The 17,912-nt window shown below is 39.7% G+C and overlaps 1 protein-coding gene across 1 annotated transcript in view; it reads left to right on the forward strand.

The window, feature by feature from the left end:
* esama (endothelial cell adhesion molecule a) overlaps positions 1 to 17,912 on the forward strand; it is a 65,241-nt gene that overhangs the window by 37,346 nt on the left and 9,983 nt on the right. Inside the window, exons 2-6 of the mRNA XM_070983775.1 lie at positions 12,034 to 12,185; positions 15,546 to 15,747; positions 15,915 to 16,070; positions 17,249 to 17,371; positions 17,586 to 17,718. Of these exons, the coding sequence (XP_070839876.1) occupies positions 12,034 to 12,185; positions 15,546 to 15,747; positions 15,915 to 16,070; positions 17,249 to 17,371; positions 17,586 to 17,718 (766 nt within the window). The remainder of the gene's footprint in view (positions 1 to 12,033; positions 12,186 to 15,545; positions 15,748 to 15,914; positions 16,071 to 17,248; positions 17,372 to 17,585; positions 17,719 to 17,912) is intronic.

A 17,912-nucleotide genomic window follows, 5' to 3' on the forward strand; every position in this document is an offset into this window, starting at 1 on the left:
TCTCTCTCTCTCTGTCTCTCTCTCTCTCTCTCTCTCACACACACACACACACACACACACACACACACACACACACACACACACACACACACACACACACACGTTTATGTAAGGTCATACTGGAGGAGGGGAGTGTGGTAGAATAACCCTGGGCTGAATTCACCATGATCCAAAGGTGTCCAGAGCAGATCATCACCACTCACCTGTCACCTCTGTATCATCCAGATTGATCTCCACAGCTGTCAGTGACTCCCTGGACAAATCAAATGCCTTTACTGTATCTGTGCACATGTGTGTGTGCCAAATGCTCCGTGGTATGACACTATACATTCATATCTAGTCTCGCCGCCCTCACTGTTGACAGCTTACAGTGTTTTTGGATTTTCTGTGTTTCTGATGACAGTGTCCTGCTGCTCAGATTTTTAATAAATGCCGGAAGTGTTGTCTCACGCTTCTGTGCTATTCAAAATGATGCTGATTAACCCAGTGAGGCAGCACAGTTACAGGTCAAACCAAAGTGGCATCTTTAACAGTAAATGGTCCAGATGGCGGCTTTTGTTGAAGATGAAATATTAATTTTCGCTTTATCATGTACTGCATGAATTCCAAATGGACTGGCGGAACATGTTGAAAGCATATAAATAGAGTTATTATGCTGTAATGTGAAGTTGTTTGTATCCCAGCATGTATTTCACATCAACCAGAGGGAATGATGGAAAAATGACAACTATTACTGTGTCACTATTTTTCAGGTGAGAAATTAGTTGTTCAGATTTTGAATATGTAGAAAAACTGTTCCAACATAATTATTCAGAGAAATGAGGACCCACTGGGCAGGTGAGATACCCATGGTCATCCCCGTTAAAACAGCTGTCAATGTGTTTTAGAAAAGTTTTAGAAAAGCTAGTGAGCTCAGGTTTGCGTTGAGATTATTCCCAGGTGTGTAGAAGTGTAAGGTCCTGAGCCTGGCTGAGCCGGTGAGCAAGGACGCTGTTGTCCCAGTTGCATATTGAGGTCCTCCTGCTCTCAGGAGTTAGGACTCTCTGAATTCAGCTTACAGTTTGAACTTCCTCAGATGCAAGTTTAACCATGGGGTTCTACCTTGTATGTACTGAGGAAAGCTTGTTGAATTATTCCAAAGCTACATTCCACCTTCATTCTGTATAAAGGTCATTTTGTTCCATTATTAAAGTAGCAGTGTAACAAAGGACCACATACCTGCATTTCTTACAACTAAGCAAAGTATGAAAAATGGTTGTTTATTTTTGAAACAATAGCCTTGCGTGAATCTTACAATTTATTGTCAGTGGTATTAGCTTTTTGTCCGTAAAAATGTTTGCTGATATTATTACTCATAAGTGAAGGTCAGTGAGCCAGTATTCAAATGTAGGAGTAATCATTCAGCAGAGTGTTTGTTAGAGGCTGTTTGTGCCTCTGTGTGGGCGACTTCCTGTCTGACTGACTACTGGACTTCACTTTAACACTAACTACCAAGACAAACAGGCTAATCCTGGAATAACACTCCATCACAGCGCTATCAGGAGGCCCAGCTTTTTCCTGCTTGCCACCATCCACACAATACACAGGAAGTGTGTATGTGTGTGTGCGTACAGGGGTGTGACACTGTCTTTGATTTTTTTCTTCTTTTTTTTTTGTAGACCATGTGAACTTTTGCTCCTTTTTTACTTTTTCTTTCTCCTTTTTTTTTTTTTTTTTTAACAAAAAAACTTAACTTTCAACTTAAGTTAGTGCCATGAATTCTCCTTTTCTTTCTCCCCCTTTTTCTTTTTTTTGGTCTAAAGTTTGATTGGATTTGAAGTGCCATTGTTTCTGTCATCTGATAAGACTGATCATGTTGGATGGACGAGGATGGCTTTTTATCTGCAGTGTTCAATAAGAGCCTCAAGTTCTGTTAATGGCAGATTTTCAGTAATTTCTCCTTTCCAGCAGTTCTCATGGTGTCATGATCAGATGGAAAACAGCTCCAATTAACCAAAGCACTCTGTTCTTGCTAAAGTGCTATCAGAAACCTGTACATCACACTGCTGCATGAATACTGCTGCATAAGAATGTGAGAACAGTGACATGAGAACAACAGTTGTGTTGCTCATTACGTGCAAAAACTATGCAGGAATGTGTCTGTTGCAGGATCTGCAGTATCATCTTTTTCAGCACTGATAAGGATTTTTATTTGTCACAAAGAACACCATTGTGATATATTGAAAGTCAGACAGGGTTCGTGTGAACACTAAAATCCAATGATGTTTTTGTACTTATGATCACATAACCATGCATTTATAGTGCAAATTATGTGTTGATGTGCTGCAGCTCAGGTTACAATTGTATATTGTTTTTGAGCAGACTAATTATGTGTTGCTTGTTGCATAGGTTTTGCATTAAAAACACACACAGTTGAGGGGGAGTGAAGAGGCTGGTATTTTTTCAGAGCACACTCTCAACAACAAAAATGGATTGAACTGCTTTCCAGCTGCTGTGTCTGAGACATTTATCTTTATTTAATTTCACACAGGCCAGTGTTTGATTCCAGTCATTATTGGTTCTTTTAAGGAAACAGTTATTTTAAGCCAAATTGTGATTTTTTTCCTATGCCTAACCAAGTTGTTTTGGTGCGTAAGCCTGAGTGGACTTCCGAAATCATCCGAAATGTTTCCTAGCAAGCTTTATTTTGAAAGTGTAACTGGACATAGCATATTTATTATGGCCAACTTGGCCATAGAAGGACCTGTTTTCACGCCTAGCCAACCTTGTCTCCATCTTGAATGCAGTGCTGCACACAACAGAGCTAAAGGTAAACAGTGAAAAGGCGATTTTGCCTGACTTCATCTTGCATTCCGTTTTCTACATCGTCCAGTAGGTAGTATTATCAAGACAAAAATTGTTGGTAGTTGCTTCACTCAACTGTAGGAGAATACAGAGCAGCAGTGGACAGTTGTTCGGAGACTCTGGTTGTTTGCAATGTAAGAGCTGCAATACAGGACTGAATAAAGAACTGGTTGCAGTTCAGTCCAAGAAGGGATTTTGGCCAAATGTATTCAATGACAGGGAAAACTAAAAACTGGAAAGGGACAGGTGCATGCTGGTAAAAACATGCCACGAAAGTCTGAACAAACACGTGTTTTGGGGTTTTTTTGCAGCACATGTAAGCAGTAATGAAGGCCACTCATTGTTCTTATTGTTGTGATGTATTGTAAACATAGCCATTGTGTCCAAGACAAATACTGCACGTACAAGGACAAGAGCAGCTTCCACACAGTGAGGGAGACTGGAGACTCATATCTCGCAGTACATTTACATAGTGAGTGTACAGGATGAATTCAGACAGGAAAGCATTCAGTAGGCTATGCATCCCAACACACATCTTCAGCTGTTAAGGGAGACAGTCAGAGTCCAGCCCTGGAGATGTGTGTCCTAGCTAGAAGAAAATGCATACAGTATAAACATAAACTAGTGCTTGAACACATATGTAGGTAGACTTCTAGAGCTACAAACGCACACACACACACACTGCTGACCCCCTTGGCCTCATACTTTTTCTGTTCGTCCAATTAAGCAGATGCTTCCCTCCTCCTCCTCCTCCTCCCTCTCTCTCAGTGTATCCAGCTGATGAGTGGCTGGTAGTTTTGCAGCCCGAGGACAGAGACGACTCATTCTTCACTCCAAGAGTCCCACCGCTGTGTCTCTCCTTTAATTATTCTGCAAGGAACGATGGTTGCACAGTTGTCAGATGATGAACTCTGCCTCGGTCTCTCGCCCTGAGCGCTCTTGGTGTAGAGAATCTGTATTTGTGTCTGTGTGTGTGTGTGTGTGAGTACTCTTGTGCTTCTATCTTTGTGAGGACCAAATGTCTTCATAACAATAGTAAGATCTGGAAGAACATCAGAAGGGAGCACTTTCCTTATTTTCACTGTAATGGGAATTATTTCTGTGTATGTGAGCATATATTACTGAGGAAACCAACAGGGACACATCTCCATTTTGCCCAGAGCCCCTTGTGGGTTAATCCAACCATGGACTGTGTCAAAAAATACCTTTGCTTAATAGGATGCCTGGGCAATTTGATTTGTATGTCTGTATTTCCCTTGCACTTTCCATTTTTTTCAATATTCATCCAAAAGCTTCTATCTAAAGTGGAGCTTCAGGAACTGTTTGCATGTGGACTGTGTCACTGCTTCAGTAGTGTGTCTTTTTCTTCTCCTCTCACTTTTCCCTTATCTATTATTCACGATGAAATGCTTTTGTTCTGTCTGTGTGTAAACGTGCTGCTAATGTTGCACCTGACTTAAAAGATCTCGGACCTCAGTGGACTTAACCTGCACTACACTTAAATTCAGTCATTTTTTTGAGTGTCAAATTTTTGAAACAAGGTAGAATAATTCAGATAACTCCACTAAATGGTGCAATTCCCATTGAAAAACTTTGCTTGTATTTATTCAACCTTTTTTTGAGGCTTGTAACCAAATGAAAGTATTTCCGTAAGTATACCTAGCTTGTTTTATATATTGTCTGTCTTATTTATCTGTTAATTTAATCATCTATAGACAGTTTTTGTTGCTTAGTTTGCACTTAATGAGTGTTATGAAATATTCATGCACTGTACTTGCATACTTTTTACACAATAGAGGTAAATGGTTGAAGTGAAAGCATCTGGCTGTGAATGTGTGATGTTAGGTGTGTGACTTAATAATTCAGTACTGAATAGAAGAGAGATTTATGTCAATGTGCATGCTTAACTAATGCACAACACATACTGCTACTGCAGCAGAGCTCCAAGAATCTCTGATGTCCTCTGGTTGGAAGTTATATCAAAAAGGTATTCCTTATAACTTAGCTCTTTTCTCATAATCATCAGATTCAGACTTTTTCTTCAGAATCAAAGTAATCTAGGTGAACTAGCCGTGAACTGAACAGGAACTGCTAGCAGCCAAAGCAGCAGAACCTTCCAAGATGCTGATTTGACAAAATGTAAACTAACAGAAAAAGCTGGTTAATTCTCAGTAACTTTTCATCAGTTTTCACCTGATTGGTTGTGCAGTGTGGAATAAAGCTTGACTGCTGGACACAGTTGTTCTTTTTACTAAAGACTTGACAGTAGAGAGGAACTGAAGAGCTGAAGTTAGATGACAGACAGACAGAGATAATTCTGTAATACTCTTGTATTCTTAAAATCTCCTGTTCTATCTCCACTATTCATTTCCACTCCAACTATTAACAGTCACAAAGCTTTTATTTAAACTCAGCTTAGATTTGTTTTTTTAAAAGGACTGTTCACATACAAGTCATGGTTTATTATTTGATTAATTTAGTTGCATGCTTCAAAAAGCAAGTTGTTTTATATACTGTATGTTGTGAGAAGCTATACTTCTACATAGACTTATGGAGTAGAAATATCTGAAGCAGTCTGTAGCTGATATTTTTGTAAAATACACAAACATTGTGGTACACCCTAATCTACTGCCTTAATCAGGACACTAGAACATGGTAACAGTTGTGTGTAGCTGTTGAGAAAAACAAATTATTTTTGAGTATTTATTATTAGAAAGAAGAAGAAACTGTACTTTATTTATCACACACACTACATGCACACGCCATGCTTTTTGTGTAATTAATTATCTGCTTTTGACCCATCTTGGTCCGTCGTTCCTCTGCGGCAGACTAGGAGTGGTGAGCTTCCTTTTCGTCAGCATTGGTCAGGTGGTCATCTTCTTGCATGTTTTTAGTGGGGGTTATTTAAGGAGGAAACCCCAGATGAACACAGGGAGAACACGCAAACTCCACCCTTTTTCCTCAAGCAGCAGGCACCGAAGGCATGGTGGAGGACACGCCACCAGCGCACACAGCGAAATTCGAACCGGGACCTTCTAGCTGTGAGGTGACAGTGTTACCACTTGAGCCACAGTGCCACCCAATTAGCATTACATTTAGTCTATAGTCTACTTCCAAGAATTGAAGTAGAGCTGCAGCTCACTGATGAGGCAAATTTCTGAGACCTTTTCCTTTTCCCTCTGTCTGAGTATTCTTAGCCTCTTGACTTAAAAGCAAACATAAAACTGCTACATGCAAAGTTCATCTATATATTAAGAATACGGCATGCCTTTGTTATTTGAACCAACTCCTGATATGTACTCAGACATATTTTCCTCTACTTTGAGGACAGAGGAACCACCAATACAAAGTCAGATCTGTTGTTTCATGAGTTTGTTCAGTAGATTATCTCCATCAGAGAGCATAGCATCACCTCTCCACCCAGCCTCCAGAGGGTGGAGTCCATGGGGACATCTTTGCATCACTGAACTACTTCTCACTACTGATCATCCAGATTATATCTCCCATTTTCTCCTCTGCCTTTTATCACTCTTGTTCTTATGCTATCATACTCTTGTCTCTTTACACTGATTCTTTAATGAGGTTGAAGTACCGTTGCTCCTTCTTCACATATAACATTATGAACTGATGTTTTTGAAATTAGGATGCAAGAAATTTAGCAACATCTTACCAATGGCATAATTGCAAATGGCATAATCTCATAATTCATCTATTTCTCCACCTCCCTCAGTTTACTCAAAGTAGCCGAAAACGCTCTCAGAGGAAGTCACCGGCCACTCCACCCATCGTTTTAGCATGAAAGACACTAGTTAAGATCCCCCTCAACAAATTGCTTGGCTTCTACTTTATCTACAGTGAGGCCTGTAGAAGTAAACATGCTGAATCTGGAGTCTTTCCTGTAATTAGGTGATTTGCACATACAGAAACACGCACAGCAGACTTTGAGATTTTGATCAAGGGAGAGAACTGGCTCTGTTGGGCTTCCACAGTGCTCACTCATGTGTTCAATATACACTTGGCTCTGAGGTTCATACACTCAACCAAGCAGTTAGATGACAGTGTCATCTGATCTTTTTCAGCACTGATATATTGGCTCATGAAACTCATCAGAAATGCATACACGTGATTGAGACTGTGCTTGTTTTTCTAGGAGACTGACTTCAACACATACTGATGCATGAGTAATGAGTGGCTGATTTGGTCTGATTTTATTGTTGCTCTGATTAAAAGAGACATTAGTCCATTGTGAGCCAATCTCATTGTTTTGCTACCAGGAAAGCCTTAGCATTAAAGTCACAGTGGAATTATTTGTGATGTCCTGGTCTGTTAAAGAGAACTGTTTCATTTCTGTAGTACCTCGCTCCATCCTTGCTTGTGAATGACTGAGCCATTTTAGAATGCTCCTTTATACCCAATCACCTGTTTACCTGTGGAATGTTCTAAAAAAAAAAAAAAAAAAGGTGTTTTTGGAGCATTCCCCAACTTACTCAGTCTTCTGCTGCTCCTGTCCCAACTTGTTTGAAATGTGTTGCTGCATCAAATTCAGAATAAGCATGTATTTATAAAAATCAATGATGGATAGGTCAAACATTAATTATATTGTCTTTGTATTGTTTTCAATTGAGTGTATGTCAAAAATGATCAGTGAGTGATTCAGTTTTATTTATGGTTGACACAGTGTTCACACTTTTTTGGAATTGGGGTTGTTTAAAGTCACAAAATGTAATACAGCTAAGAGAGAAGTTAGCATTAAAATTAAAGTTACTTAAAGGGTCAGTGTTTAGGATTTAGGTGTATTTATTGAGAGAAATTAAATATCCATATTTATGTTTTCATTAGTGCATGATCACCTGAAAATAAGAAGTTGCTCCTTCTAGAGAAGGAGCAGGTCCTATGGTCCTGACATCGATAATATTATGTTAAAATGTGATGTGGTCAAAAAAGTTTGGGAACTACTGCTTGGATCCAAATACCCACCTCCTGAAGGGTTGACCCCACATAAATTGTAATAAAAGGCAAAAAGATGAATACGAGCATGTCCACCTAATAATCAAACACCTGAAATCAGACTTAGTGAAATTCCCCCATTACCTTCAATGAGACCCACCCAGACCTAATCATTCCCTTCATTCTCTTCACACTGAATGAAATCACTCCCATCTGCCCAGCCGTCAGTCACCATGGAATATTTAAAGCCAGTCGTCATGAAGTATGTAGAGTGAATTTCAGACCTGCCACAGTGGGAAAGATTAAGCCTCACTCACTGACCAAATTAAGAATGAAGAGTGAATGTTCAGAATGTGATCCCTGTGGCCTTTTTCATTTCTCTTTTTGTTCCTTCATTTTCCATCTCTCCATACCTTCATTCAGCTTTTCTTTTGGTGGGATGCACTCTCATTGGAATCAGCAAGGATTTCTGTCAGGAAATCTTCTTAAAGCAGCACTTGGCAAGATTTTGAAGGAAAAAATGTGCTCGTCTGATCAGGCTAAATCACGAAGAGCAGTCCATCTACACTAATGAGGAGCTGAAGATTTGGCCCATTTTCCCCAATGAAATGTTGGTGTGTGGATGAGCCCTGCTGGGAAGTCTTGCATGCACACTACAGGTTACAAATTGCAGTTATTGAACAAAATACTGTATTTTCTTAAGCACTATATACACAAGTTGGGTTTAGCACCTATAACTGAACTGAATCTAAAATCCCTCTAAAGAGAATTAAAACAATATTTCAACATTTTTGGGAAGCATGTTTATTTGCTTTCTTGCCAAGAATTACATGAGAATATTGATGGCACCATTACACTTCAAGCTACAGCCAAGATATGGCTAGTTCACCTTAGCTCAAACACAGGTAGCGGGTCATGATATAGTCTGGCACATACATAATTCCCCTAAAACCATCACCTCTATTAATTTGCTAGCTGCCGGTAGTCATTTTGTTACCCATGGACAGAAATATGTATTTTCCAAAATGTCAATTCTTGCTGTACGTTACTAATGTAGAATTACATACTAATTACAGTCCAAACATTCAAGTCCCACTCGCTATTGCTTTCAGAATGTAGGTCTATGATTGTCTTGTGTTGCCTGTCATAGCATCCTTGTCCTAGATATTCTGATTTTATATTAGTCCATCCATCCATCCATCCATCCATCCATCCATCCATCCATCCATCCATCCATATGTCTCTCTGAGACTTCAGCAGCCTCTCAATGGAATCTTTTGCAGGCTCTCTGCAATCATCAGAGAGCTGCACCACAGTGATTCCTTATGTCTATGTTTAAGCTTCTCTCCATCATCTCTACTGTACATGTCCACTGATCCATCTCACTCCTTCTCACTGCTACAACAAATCTGCTTAGTGTCTAAAGACCGATTGACACAATTAATCTCTTCTTGTTTGCCATCTCTTGTCCTTCCTTTTTCCTTCTTTTCAGCACATTTCCTTCTTCTGCTGTTCATCTTTTTTCACTCATCTCCTTCCTCACCTCTCTCCATATTGTAAAGTCTTCATTGGCATGACCCTTTATTAGAAACAACATTTATAGAGGAGTGGAGCATACACACTCTTTCTTACCATGGTCACTTAATCAGCTCCACCCATCTCCACAGCGACAGAGAAACTGATACCTCAACCTACTCCAGGTAGAGATCTCTTTACGTGGTGCATTGTTATAGTTTTAATTTCAACTCCAAAGTAAACCATCTTGAGCTAAGATTGTTTTCTCCAAGCAAACAAGATGTCTGGTTCACTGTTTTCACTGTTATCACCCTTCTGTTTCAGAGAAAAGCACAGATTAAGGAAGCAGGACACTTCTAAAATGTATTTTCATTGGGACTTTAAAGAAGCACTGCAAGTTTGCAAGTTGCCCCAAACAGCAGCAAGCCTGTGGCAACTCTTTGAAAACTGGGGCCTTCAATACCCAGCTGTCATGTACCATGACATCAGTAGACCAAGTTTCTTCTTTGTAGTGTCCAGCTGGTGCAGAGGTAGTGAAGAGGTTCAGCTATCACTGATGAGTCTGGACAGAGGACTACTTCACACTTTTGAATTGGACTTTGCATTTACATTTCATTGCATCACTTCCTGTGCATGAAGAAATATTCTTAGTTCTTAGTCGTTAGTGACAACTGTTACACCTAATCAATGCTAAGCAAGACTTGATTTTCCCTGTTGCATTACAGTGACGTATAGGCTAATACAGTATGCATGTTACATTATTGTGTAAAAAGGTGTTGCTTTAAAGTCACTATTTTTGGAGTGCAGTATTGTGGGTGAAAATGGATGTCATTAGCTAGATTTCCATCTTTTTGTATTAGTATTCACATGAAGGTTGTGTTTATACACACAACACACACATAAAAATTGCACACATAAGCACTGAGTGAGACTGAACAAAATTGACTCTGGTACATGTTTTCTCAGTGTTGGAGAAGGAATACTATTTAAGGAGAAGATTTTGAAAGACAAAGAGAAATCGTGTCTAAAGGAGAGGTGGAAAGGTTAGAGATGAGAGAGAAAAAGAGGACCAGGTGAAAGGCAGTCACATTGTGGGGACTGACCTCCCTTATGGGGACAAAATACAGGTCCCCTTAATGTAAATCATTAAATTTTAGGGTGCAGACTGAGGATAGGGTTACGGGTTAGGTAAGGTTAGGGTAGGTACAGGGTTAGGAATAGGCAAATAGTGGTTATGGTTATGGTTATGGTAAGGCTCCAGGAAATGAATGTAAGTCTATGTAATGTCCCCACAAGTGATATAAACACAGTGTGTGTGTGTGTGTGTGTGTGTGTGTGTGTGTGTGTGTGTGTGTGTGTGTGTGTGTGTGTGTGACCATCATCTTTTATACTGTCTCTATTTGATTGTCTCCGCTGTGATTGCTGGGATGGACAGAGAAGTAAAAGGGCAGATGTAGACTTTCTGTTGACTAATAACATGCAACATATCAAAATCATTTGTCCACCAAAGGAGGGAATGGCATTCATCTGAGACAATGTCAAAACCTTTCATTACTCTAAACATAAATTAAGCACAGTTAGCCACAGAGCATGAACAAACACTGTCACAGGTGACACCTTGAATGATTTTAAAGTGGATGTCATCTATAAAATACTTTACAGCATAAATGTGTAAATATAAACCTGCAGATAGGATACTTCTTTATTTTTCTTTTGTGTTTTGGGAGATGTGTTTTGGCTCTCTGCTGCCCCTCTCTGGCCATAATGAACACTACAGTTTACTCTGCCATTGAGCCCTTGACTACAGTACTAAATTTCAGGCTGCTCCAGAAAAATCAACTCTGTCATCTTTCTTTGCCACTTTACTTTGAATTCACAAGCTTGTTATTTGTAATTTGTTTTATTTAGCTCATATTTTAATGTTGAATTGAACTACTGAATGTAATAATGAACTAAATGTTCAAGGTATTAGGGATACTTTGCAAGAAGACTCATTCCTTACTGGTTTCTGTGATCATCCAGTAATGACCTGTGATGATGAAGATTGCATCAAGAAGATGATACCAGGCAACATCACTATAATTTGAACTGTGCCTGTGGTCTTCTTCCAGAGAATCACTGCACTTCTGCATTTTCCCCCACTTTTTTCTTCTTTTTTTCCCTTTTTTTGTTGGCTCTCATATCAACATCACATGTAGTGCAACATAATTCCCTTAGATCAAATCTTTTTGAGATGAAAAATGGAAAGCTCTGTGGGCGTGCTGACTGGCAGATTGTCTTCTTGTTGTTGTGGACTGCTGCTTGACTGACTGATCTGACAAACATTACTCCAGAAATTGTGTACTGTAGAATTATGAAGACTTAACTTGCACATACACTCACCTGCATGGATATTTTCCCAGCTTTGGTTGGTGGGAACAGCATTTGTACTGATTTTTATGATGAAAACAGACTTTCAAAATGTTTCTGTGTTTTCCTCTAAATACCTATGAAATGCTGCTGAAAATTCTTACCAATGAGTTTTATTTAGTTTATATAGTTTTATTTTACTATATTTATATTTACTATGTGTTCTTATGATATTATTGCAAGAGTTTCAATGCTTAGTAAAAATTTTGGATATGGATGCCATTATCATTCATGGCACATCACCACTGGATGGAAACCTGATAAGTTTTGCAGAGGGATCACACTGACACACTGACCCTTCTTCCTTCCTCCATCCAGGCATATGGGCCCAAATCCTGATGCCCCAAACCAGTATGGATGTGATCAAGGGTCAGATGGTTGTGCTGAGGGCTTCATACAGCCCAGAGCCAGGCAGTGACTTGAGTACCAACACCATCCTCTGGAACTTTGTCTCTAACAACACCCAGCTGGTAAGGAAGCAAATGGAAGACCGTGCGGAACAGAAACTTTTCACTTTGCCTTCTGTGGCTATAATATGTGGATTACAGTTTGAAAGGATGTTTGTGTACTGTTAATCTGGCAAAGCTCTTTCTTTGTAAACCCTTAGAAATTAATCCAAGACAGAAATGGCTTAAAGCTTCATACAAGGAATGTATTATTTCTTTACTGCCTTGATGCACAATACTGTAACATGTGTGTTTTTCTGTGTTTGTTTCTGTGTTAAGATAACACAACACGATTATCTTAATTAAATAAACATGTTTTTCCAAATCAGATTAGTTATAAAATCACTGTTGCAGTAAAACATGAAATGAAGCAGGGGGGATTTGCATAACAAGCCCAGCTGATCAACTCCTCTTCAACCCTGCATTATTTTTTAAACATTATCTAGAGACCTGACCGTGGCTCAGTTTACATATCTGCCTAGGTCAGATTATTGGGCTGTACAGATGGACGACCCAGAAGAGGATGACAATCAAAAAGAAAACAGGGGAACAGAGGACTGGGAAAGACACAGTTGATTAAAAGAGAAGCTTTTTTCATATGCTGGACAGCCATCCAGTGTTTCAATCTGCTTTTCTGTCATTTGTAGCCAAAAAGATGAATCAAAAGATCAAAAAATCAAAAGATCTCTTCCTACCTCAAAGCCAAACCTAGATGCCACAGTCTCTTTAGAGAATTCCATGTGTGTGTTATAGTGATGCATAGCCTTCTGCATGCTGTGCAGTCCAGCAACGAATGTGAGACAATCACAACTAGTTAGTTGAAATTTGGAAATTTAAAAAAAAAAAAAAAAAGTCCAGTCTTGTTTTTTCCTGCTTTCACTGTACATCATAGGGGTGTTTTTTCTGTCACATCTCTAATCGGCCTCCATACCCTGACACTTATAGTAACAGTGACCACACTGTCATGGCCTGAGATCCTTTGTCTAAAAGCTCATAGTCAGTTCTAGATTCAAGATTACATGTTATGGCATTGTCAGTAATTGCCCCCAAACTATGGTGTTTCCTCACCCCTTCTATCCTTCTTTCATTCAACCTAAAGGATAAGGCAGCAATATCTTCTACTTATTGCCACCAAAACCAACAATGAGTTTGTCCATCTCTCAGCGCATTCTGACTTCCTGCCATGTCGTCTTTAAAAAATTCAATTCAATTCAATTCAATTCAATTCAATTCAATTCAATTCAATTCAATTCAATTCAATTCAATTCAATTCAATTTTATTTGTATAGCGCCAAATCACAACAGAAGTTGTCTCAGGACACTTTCCATATAGAGCTGGTACAGACCAAGCTCTTTTATCTACAGATACAGATCAGGCAGGGCCAAGGCAGGAGACGCCACTGTAATCCACAATCCAGATTCAGCCACTGTCCATGGGAACCTGCAAGACGACAAAGTACAGAGACTCCGGGGAAGGAGCTAAGTTAGTAACACGCCGTGGTAGGACATGAGAGCGTGTGGATGGAGAGAGACAGAAGGACAGAGGAGCTCGCTGTATCTTTGGATGTCCCCCGACAGTCTAATCCTATAGCAGCATAACTAGGGGCTGGTCCAGGACCAGCCTGAGCCAGCCCTAACTATAAGCTTTATCAAAAAGGAAAGTTTTAAGCCTACTCTTAAATGTAGAGACAGTGTCTGCCTCCCGGACAAAGACTGGAAGATGGTTCCACAGGAGAGGAGCTTGATAGCTAAATGCTCTGACTCCTGTTCTGCTTTTTCAGACTTTAGGAACCGTAAGTAGACCTGCATTCTGGGAACGCAGTGTTCGAGTAGGGCAATAAGGTACTATGAGCTCTTTAAGATAAGAAGGTGCCTGGCCATTTATGGCTTTGTAAGTAAGGAGGAGAATTTTAAACTCTATTCTAAACTTTACAGGGAGCCAGTGCAAAGTGGCGAGTATTGGAGAAATATGATCTCTCTTCCTGGTTTTTGTCAGAACACGTGCTGCAGCGTTCTGGAGCAACTGGAGAATATTCAGCAATGAATTTGGGCAGCCTGATAGTAAAGAATTGCAATAATCCAGCCTGGAAGTTACGAATGCATGGACTAGTTTTTCTGCATCATTTTGAGACAAAATATGCCTGATTTTTGCGATATTACGTAGGTGAAAAAAGGCTGTCCTTGAAATTTGTTTTACATGGGAGTGAAAGGACATGTCTTGGTCAAAGATAACTCCCAGATTCTTCAAATGGTCATAGTATACATTTATCCATCCATCCAATTTCTATGCCGCTTATCCCTTTTGGGGTCGCGGGGGGGCCGGAGCCTATCTCGGCTGTCAACGGGCAAGAGGCGGGGTACAACCTGGACCGGTCACCAGCCGATCGCAGGGCACATACACACAACCATTCACACTTGCACTCACACCTAGGGGCAATTTAGAGTCACCAATTAACCTAATGAGCATGTTTTTGGTCTGTGGGAGGAAGCCGGAGTGCCTGGAGAAAACCCACGCATGCACGGGAAGAACATGCAAACTTCACACAGAAAGGCCCGACCCGGGAGTCGAACCTGCGACCTTCTTGCTGTGAGGCACGCGCACTACCTGCTGCGCCACCGTGCAGCCCTAGTATACATTTATGCATCATATAATATTCATTCATTGGCTAAATGATTTCCAAAAACAGCTGTGTTATTGCTTTCAGCAAAATGATGAATTATTCTAAAATATCATTTCCAGTAGCGGGCATTGTATGTATTACAATGTGTGTGTACATGGGCAGGAAGGAGCATGTCACCCAGTGTAACATTTTGGCTCACCGATCTGTTTTTAATAGTTTTGGGACAACAATGGAGCTCTATGGCACAGAGGAAGAAGATATATCAGGCTCTGGATACACAAACAATACTTGTTAGCTGGAGATTTTCATTGTTGCTTTTGCTCTTCGGTCCACAACATGTCTCATTGTGTCACATTCCATTTAGGAAAAATCCAACCCAAAACTGGTAACACAGTTCAAGACTTTTAAAGCATAGGTTGATGGAAATGAGAGACAAATGTGAATTACATGATTGTATGAGAAGATTTGTCTGTGGAGTACCAATTGTGTTGCATGTTACTAGGTTTACTCTGTAATGCATTTCACCAAATGTTCGACAAAGGCCAGACAATTACAATTTTCTGGGCAAGAGATGTCAGGATTAAAATTCCCTCTGATGCGTTTGACCCAGGATAACAATATATAATCATATTAACATGGATGTCAATGAAGCTGGTTCATCTGGCCAAATGGACAAATATTTGTTCTTAAACTGTGTGCTCATAAGCTTCTTGTGTTTCCTGTTTCATTCTGTCTGACATTGGCTTTCTGTTGTCTTGTCCAGATCATCTCCTACACCAAAGGCTCCATGAGTGTGGGAAGCTCCCAGTTTAAGGGCCGCGTTGGTTTCACCACCAGCATGCCCTCACGCGATGTGTCACTGTACATCAACAACACCCAAGAGTCTGACTCAGGACGCTATTTCTGCCAGATCATCATTCCTGATGATCCTGGCCTCACTGCTGAGCTTAGTCTGGATGTGAAGGGTAAGAAACAGATCCCGCTTGAAAAAAACAACACATTTACTTTGTCTTTCCTGCACTATAGTTACACTGTTTTTCCTACATTGAAAACTAGACTGAGAAAGATTGAATTACATATATAATGTTGTATCATCTAACAAAATAAACATTTTGTAATCCTCTTGTCTCAGTCCCTCCTGCTGTTCCCAAGTGCTCCCTATCAGGGAAGCCAGTGCTGAAGGGAAATGTGACTCTGAGCTGCAAATCCAGCTCTGGGAAGCCCATTCCTCTATACAAGTGGAGGAAAACCAGTCCCACCTCTGAGGTCTTCTTCTCACCCATGCTCAGTGAGTAACTGATTATTATTATTCACTGACAAGTAAGATTTATGTACTTGCTAGTGTTGCTGGAGTTGCTGAACACAGAATGACATCCGGTATACATTTCAGCAACAGTAATATTAGTAGAGCAAGTGTCCCACAAACTTATTTATTCATATCAGCAGAAAACTTTGGGCATCAGGGCCAATCTAATGACAGTTTTTCAACATTCTTCAAACGATTCAGATCAAAACATACTGTTGCTTAGGGGACTAATAAGAAACAGTATGTTTTACGCTGAAACACCATACTCATTTAGATTGCTAATTATATTACCCCCAGTCAGGTTTCTGGAAGCTTCCTGGAACCTACTTTTTGATTTTAGATGATGTGATGATGGTGGTGCTGTTTTACAACAAGATACTTTTTCCTGATTTGGTGCATTCATCTTTAAAAGAAAGGTTCATTTTAAAGGACTAGTTGAGTTTTTTCACGTTCTTGCTGAAATTTAGATGAGCATTTTCTTTTCATTTTTTTACCATTTGGACAGGGCCAGGCTAGTAGTTTCCACTTGCTTCCAGTCTTTATGCTAAGCTAAGCTTATAGCCTCCTGGCTATAGCTTCAAAATTAAACAATAGATATGAGAGTGGTATTGATATTCATGTTGAATTCTCTGCAAAGAAATTAATCAACGTTTTTCCCCAGTTTGGTTGTTCCAAAGTTTGGTTGTTCCAAAGCTTCACCCTGCTTTATTTTTTTATGCAGTGTTTAATAATGTAACAAATCTCCTTCATGAATTCTATTTTGCATAATCAATTGCAAAGTTCACATTAAATTTTATTTTCATGCAGCATTGTAAACACAAAACTATTAGCTTTAAGGAAAGCAAGGAATACTATATTCAGCCATAATATTTTCCACAGTTGACAAAATTGGATGTTGGGCTGTTAGTGGACTGACTCCTCACTGAGTTTTCTTGTCTTGTCTATACTACATTACAACCAACACTTTTTAAAAAATTAAATATTAATTATCATCTGACGAGTAGAATTTGAATAAATGTGTAATATGTCAAAGCAAGGGTGCATTTGCGGTCTGATTTTGTGTTGACATGTGTGCATGTATGTCCATGTGCATGCAAATACACATGGAATAATATGTATGCATGCTTGACTGTAAACCTCCATGTTCCGTGCTGTTTTAGATGAAAAGACCGGCACTCTGAAGCTGAGCAACCTGAGCAGCAACATGTCAGGGAAATATGTGTGCACAGCCAGCAACTCAGCCGGATCAGAGACCTGCTTCATCAACCTGGAGATCGTCACCTGTATGTAGCACACAACAACATAATCAACCATTGTACATACAATTAGCAAATTTTGTTATCTCTTGTTAAGTCTGTATTTGCATGTTTCCATACTCATTTACAACATTTGTTTAACAGAAAAAACATTCCCAAAAACAATATGTAGAATATGTCGACATACAGTATGTGCTTTGGTGACATATAATCATTATGTGTCCAATGATTCTTCCTTTAGCCACTAATGTGGGGATGATTGTCGGCGCCACAGTGGGCTCAGTGGTGGGCTTCATCTTCCTCCTCCTCCTCTGCCTCGTTTTTCTGGTGAAGAGGCGGAGAGACAATGAGGATGACATGGCTAATGAAATCAAGTGAGTTCAAGTGGCTGACCTCCAGGTAGCCAGAATCACTGGCACTGACAGGTGTTTACATGAAGGCGCTCACGCTTCACCCAGAACCTTTTTTGGTTTAGATGAGCTGATCAAAAAAAAATTTTTCAATGTGCTGATATGAGAACTGATATGCATAAACATTGATTTGGCTGTACACGTATGAATAAATTAGA

This window comes from Chaetodon trifascialis, chromosome 16 (genome assembly GCF_039877785.1).
Source record: "Chaetodon trifascialis isolate fChaTrf1 chromosome 16, fChaTrf1.hap1, whole genome shotgun sequence".
In the NCBI taxonomy this organism is placed as follows: domain Eukaryota; kingdom Metazoa; phylum Chordata; class Actinopteri; order Chaetodontiformes; family Chaetodontidae; genus Chaetodon; species Chaetodon trifascialis.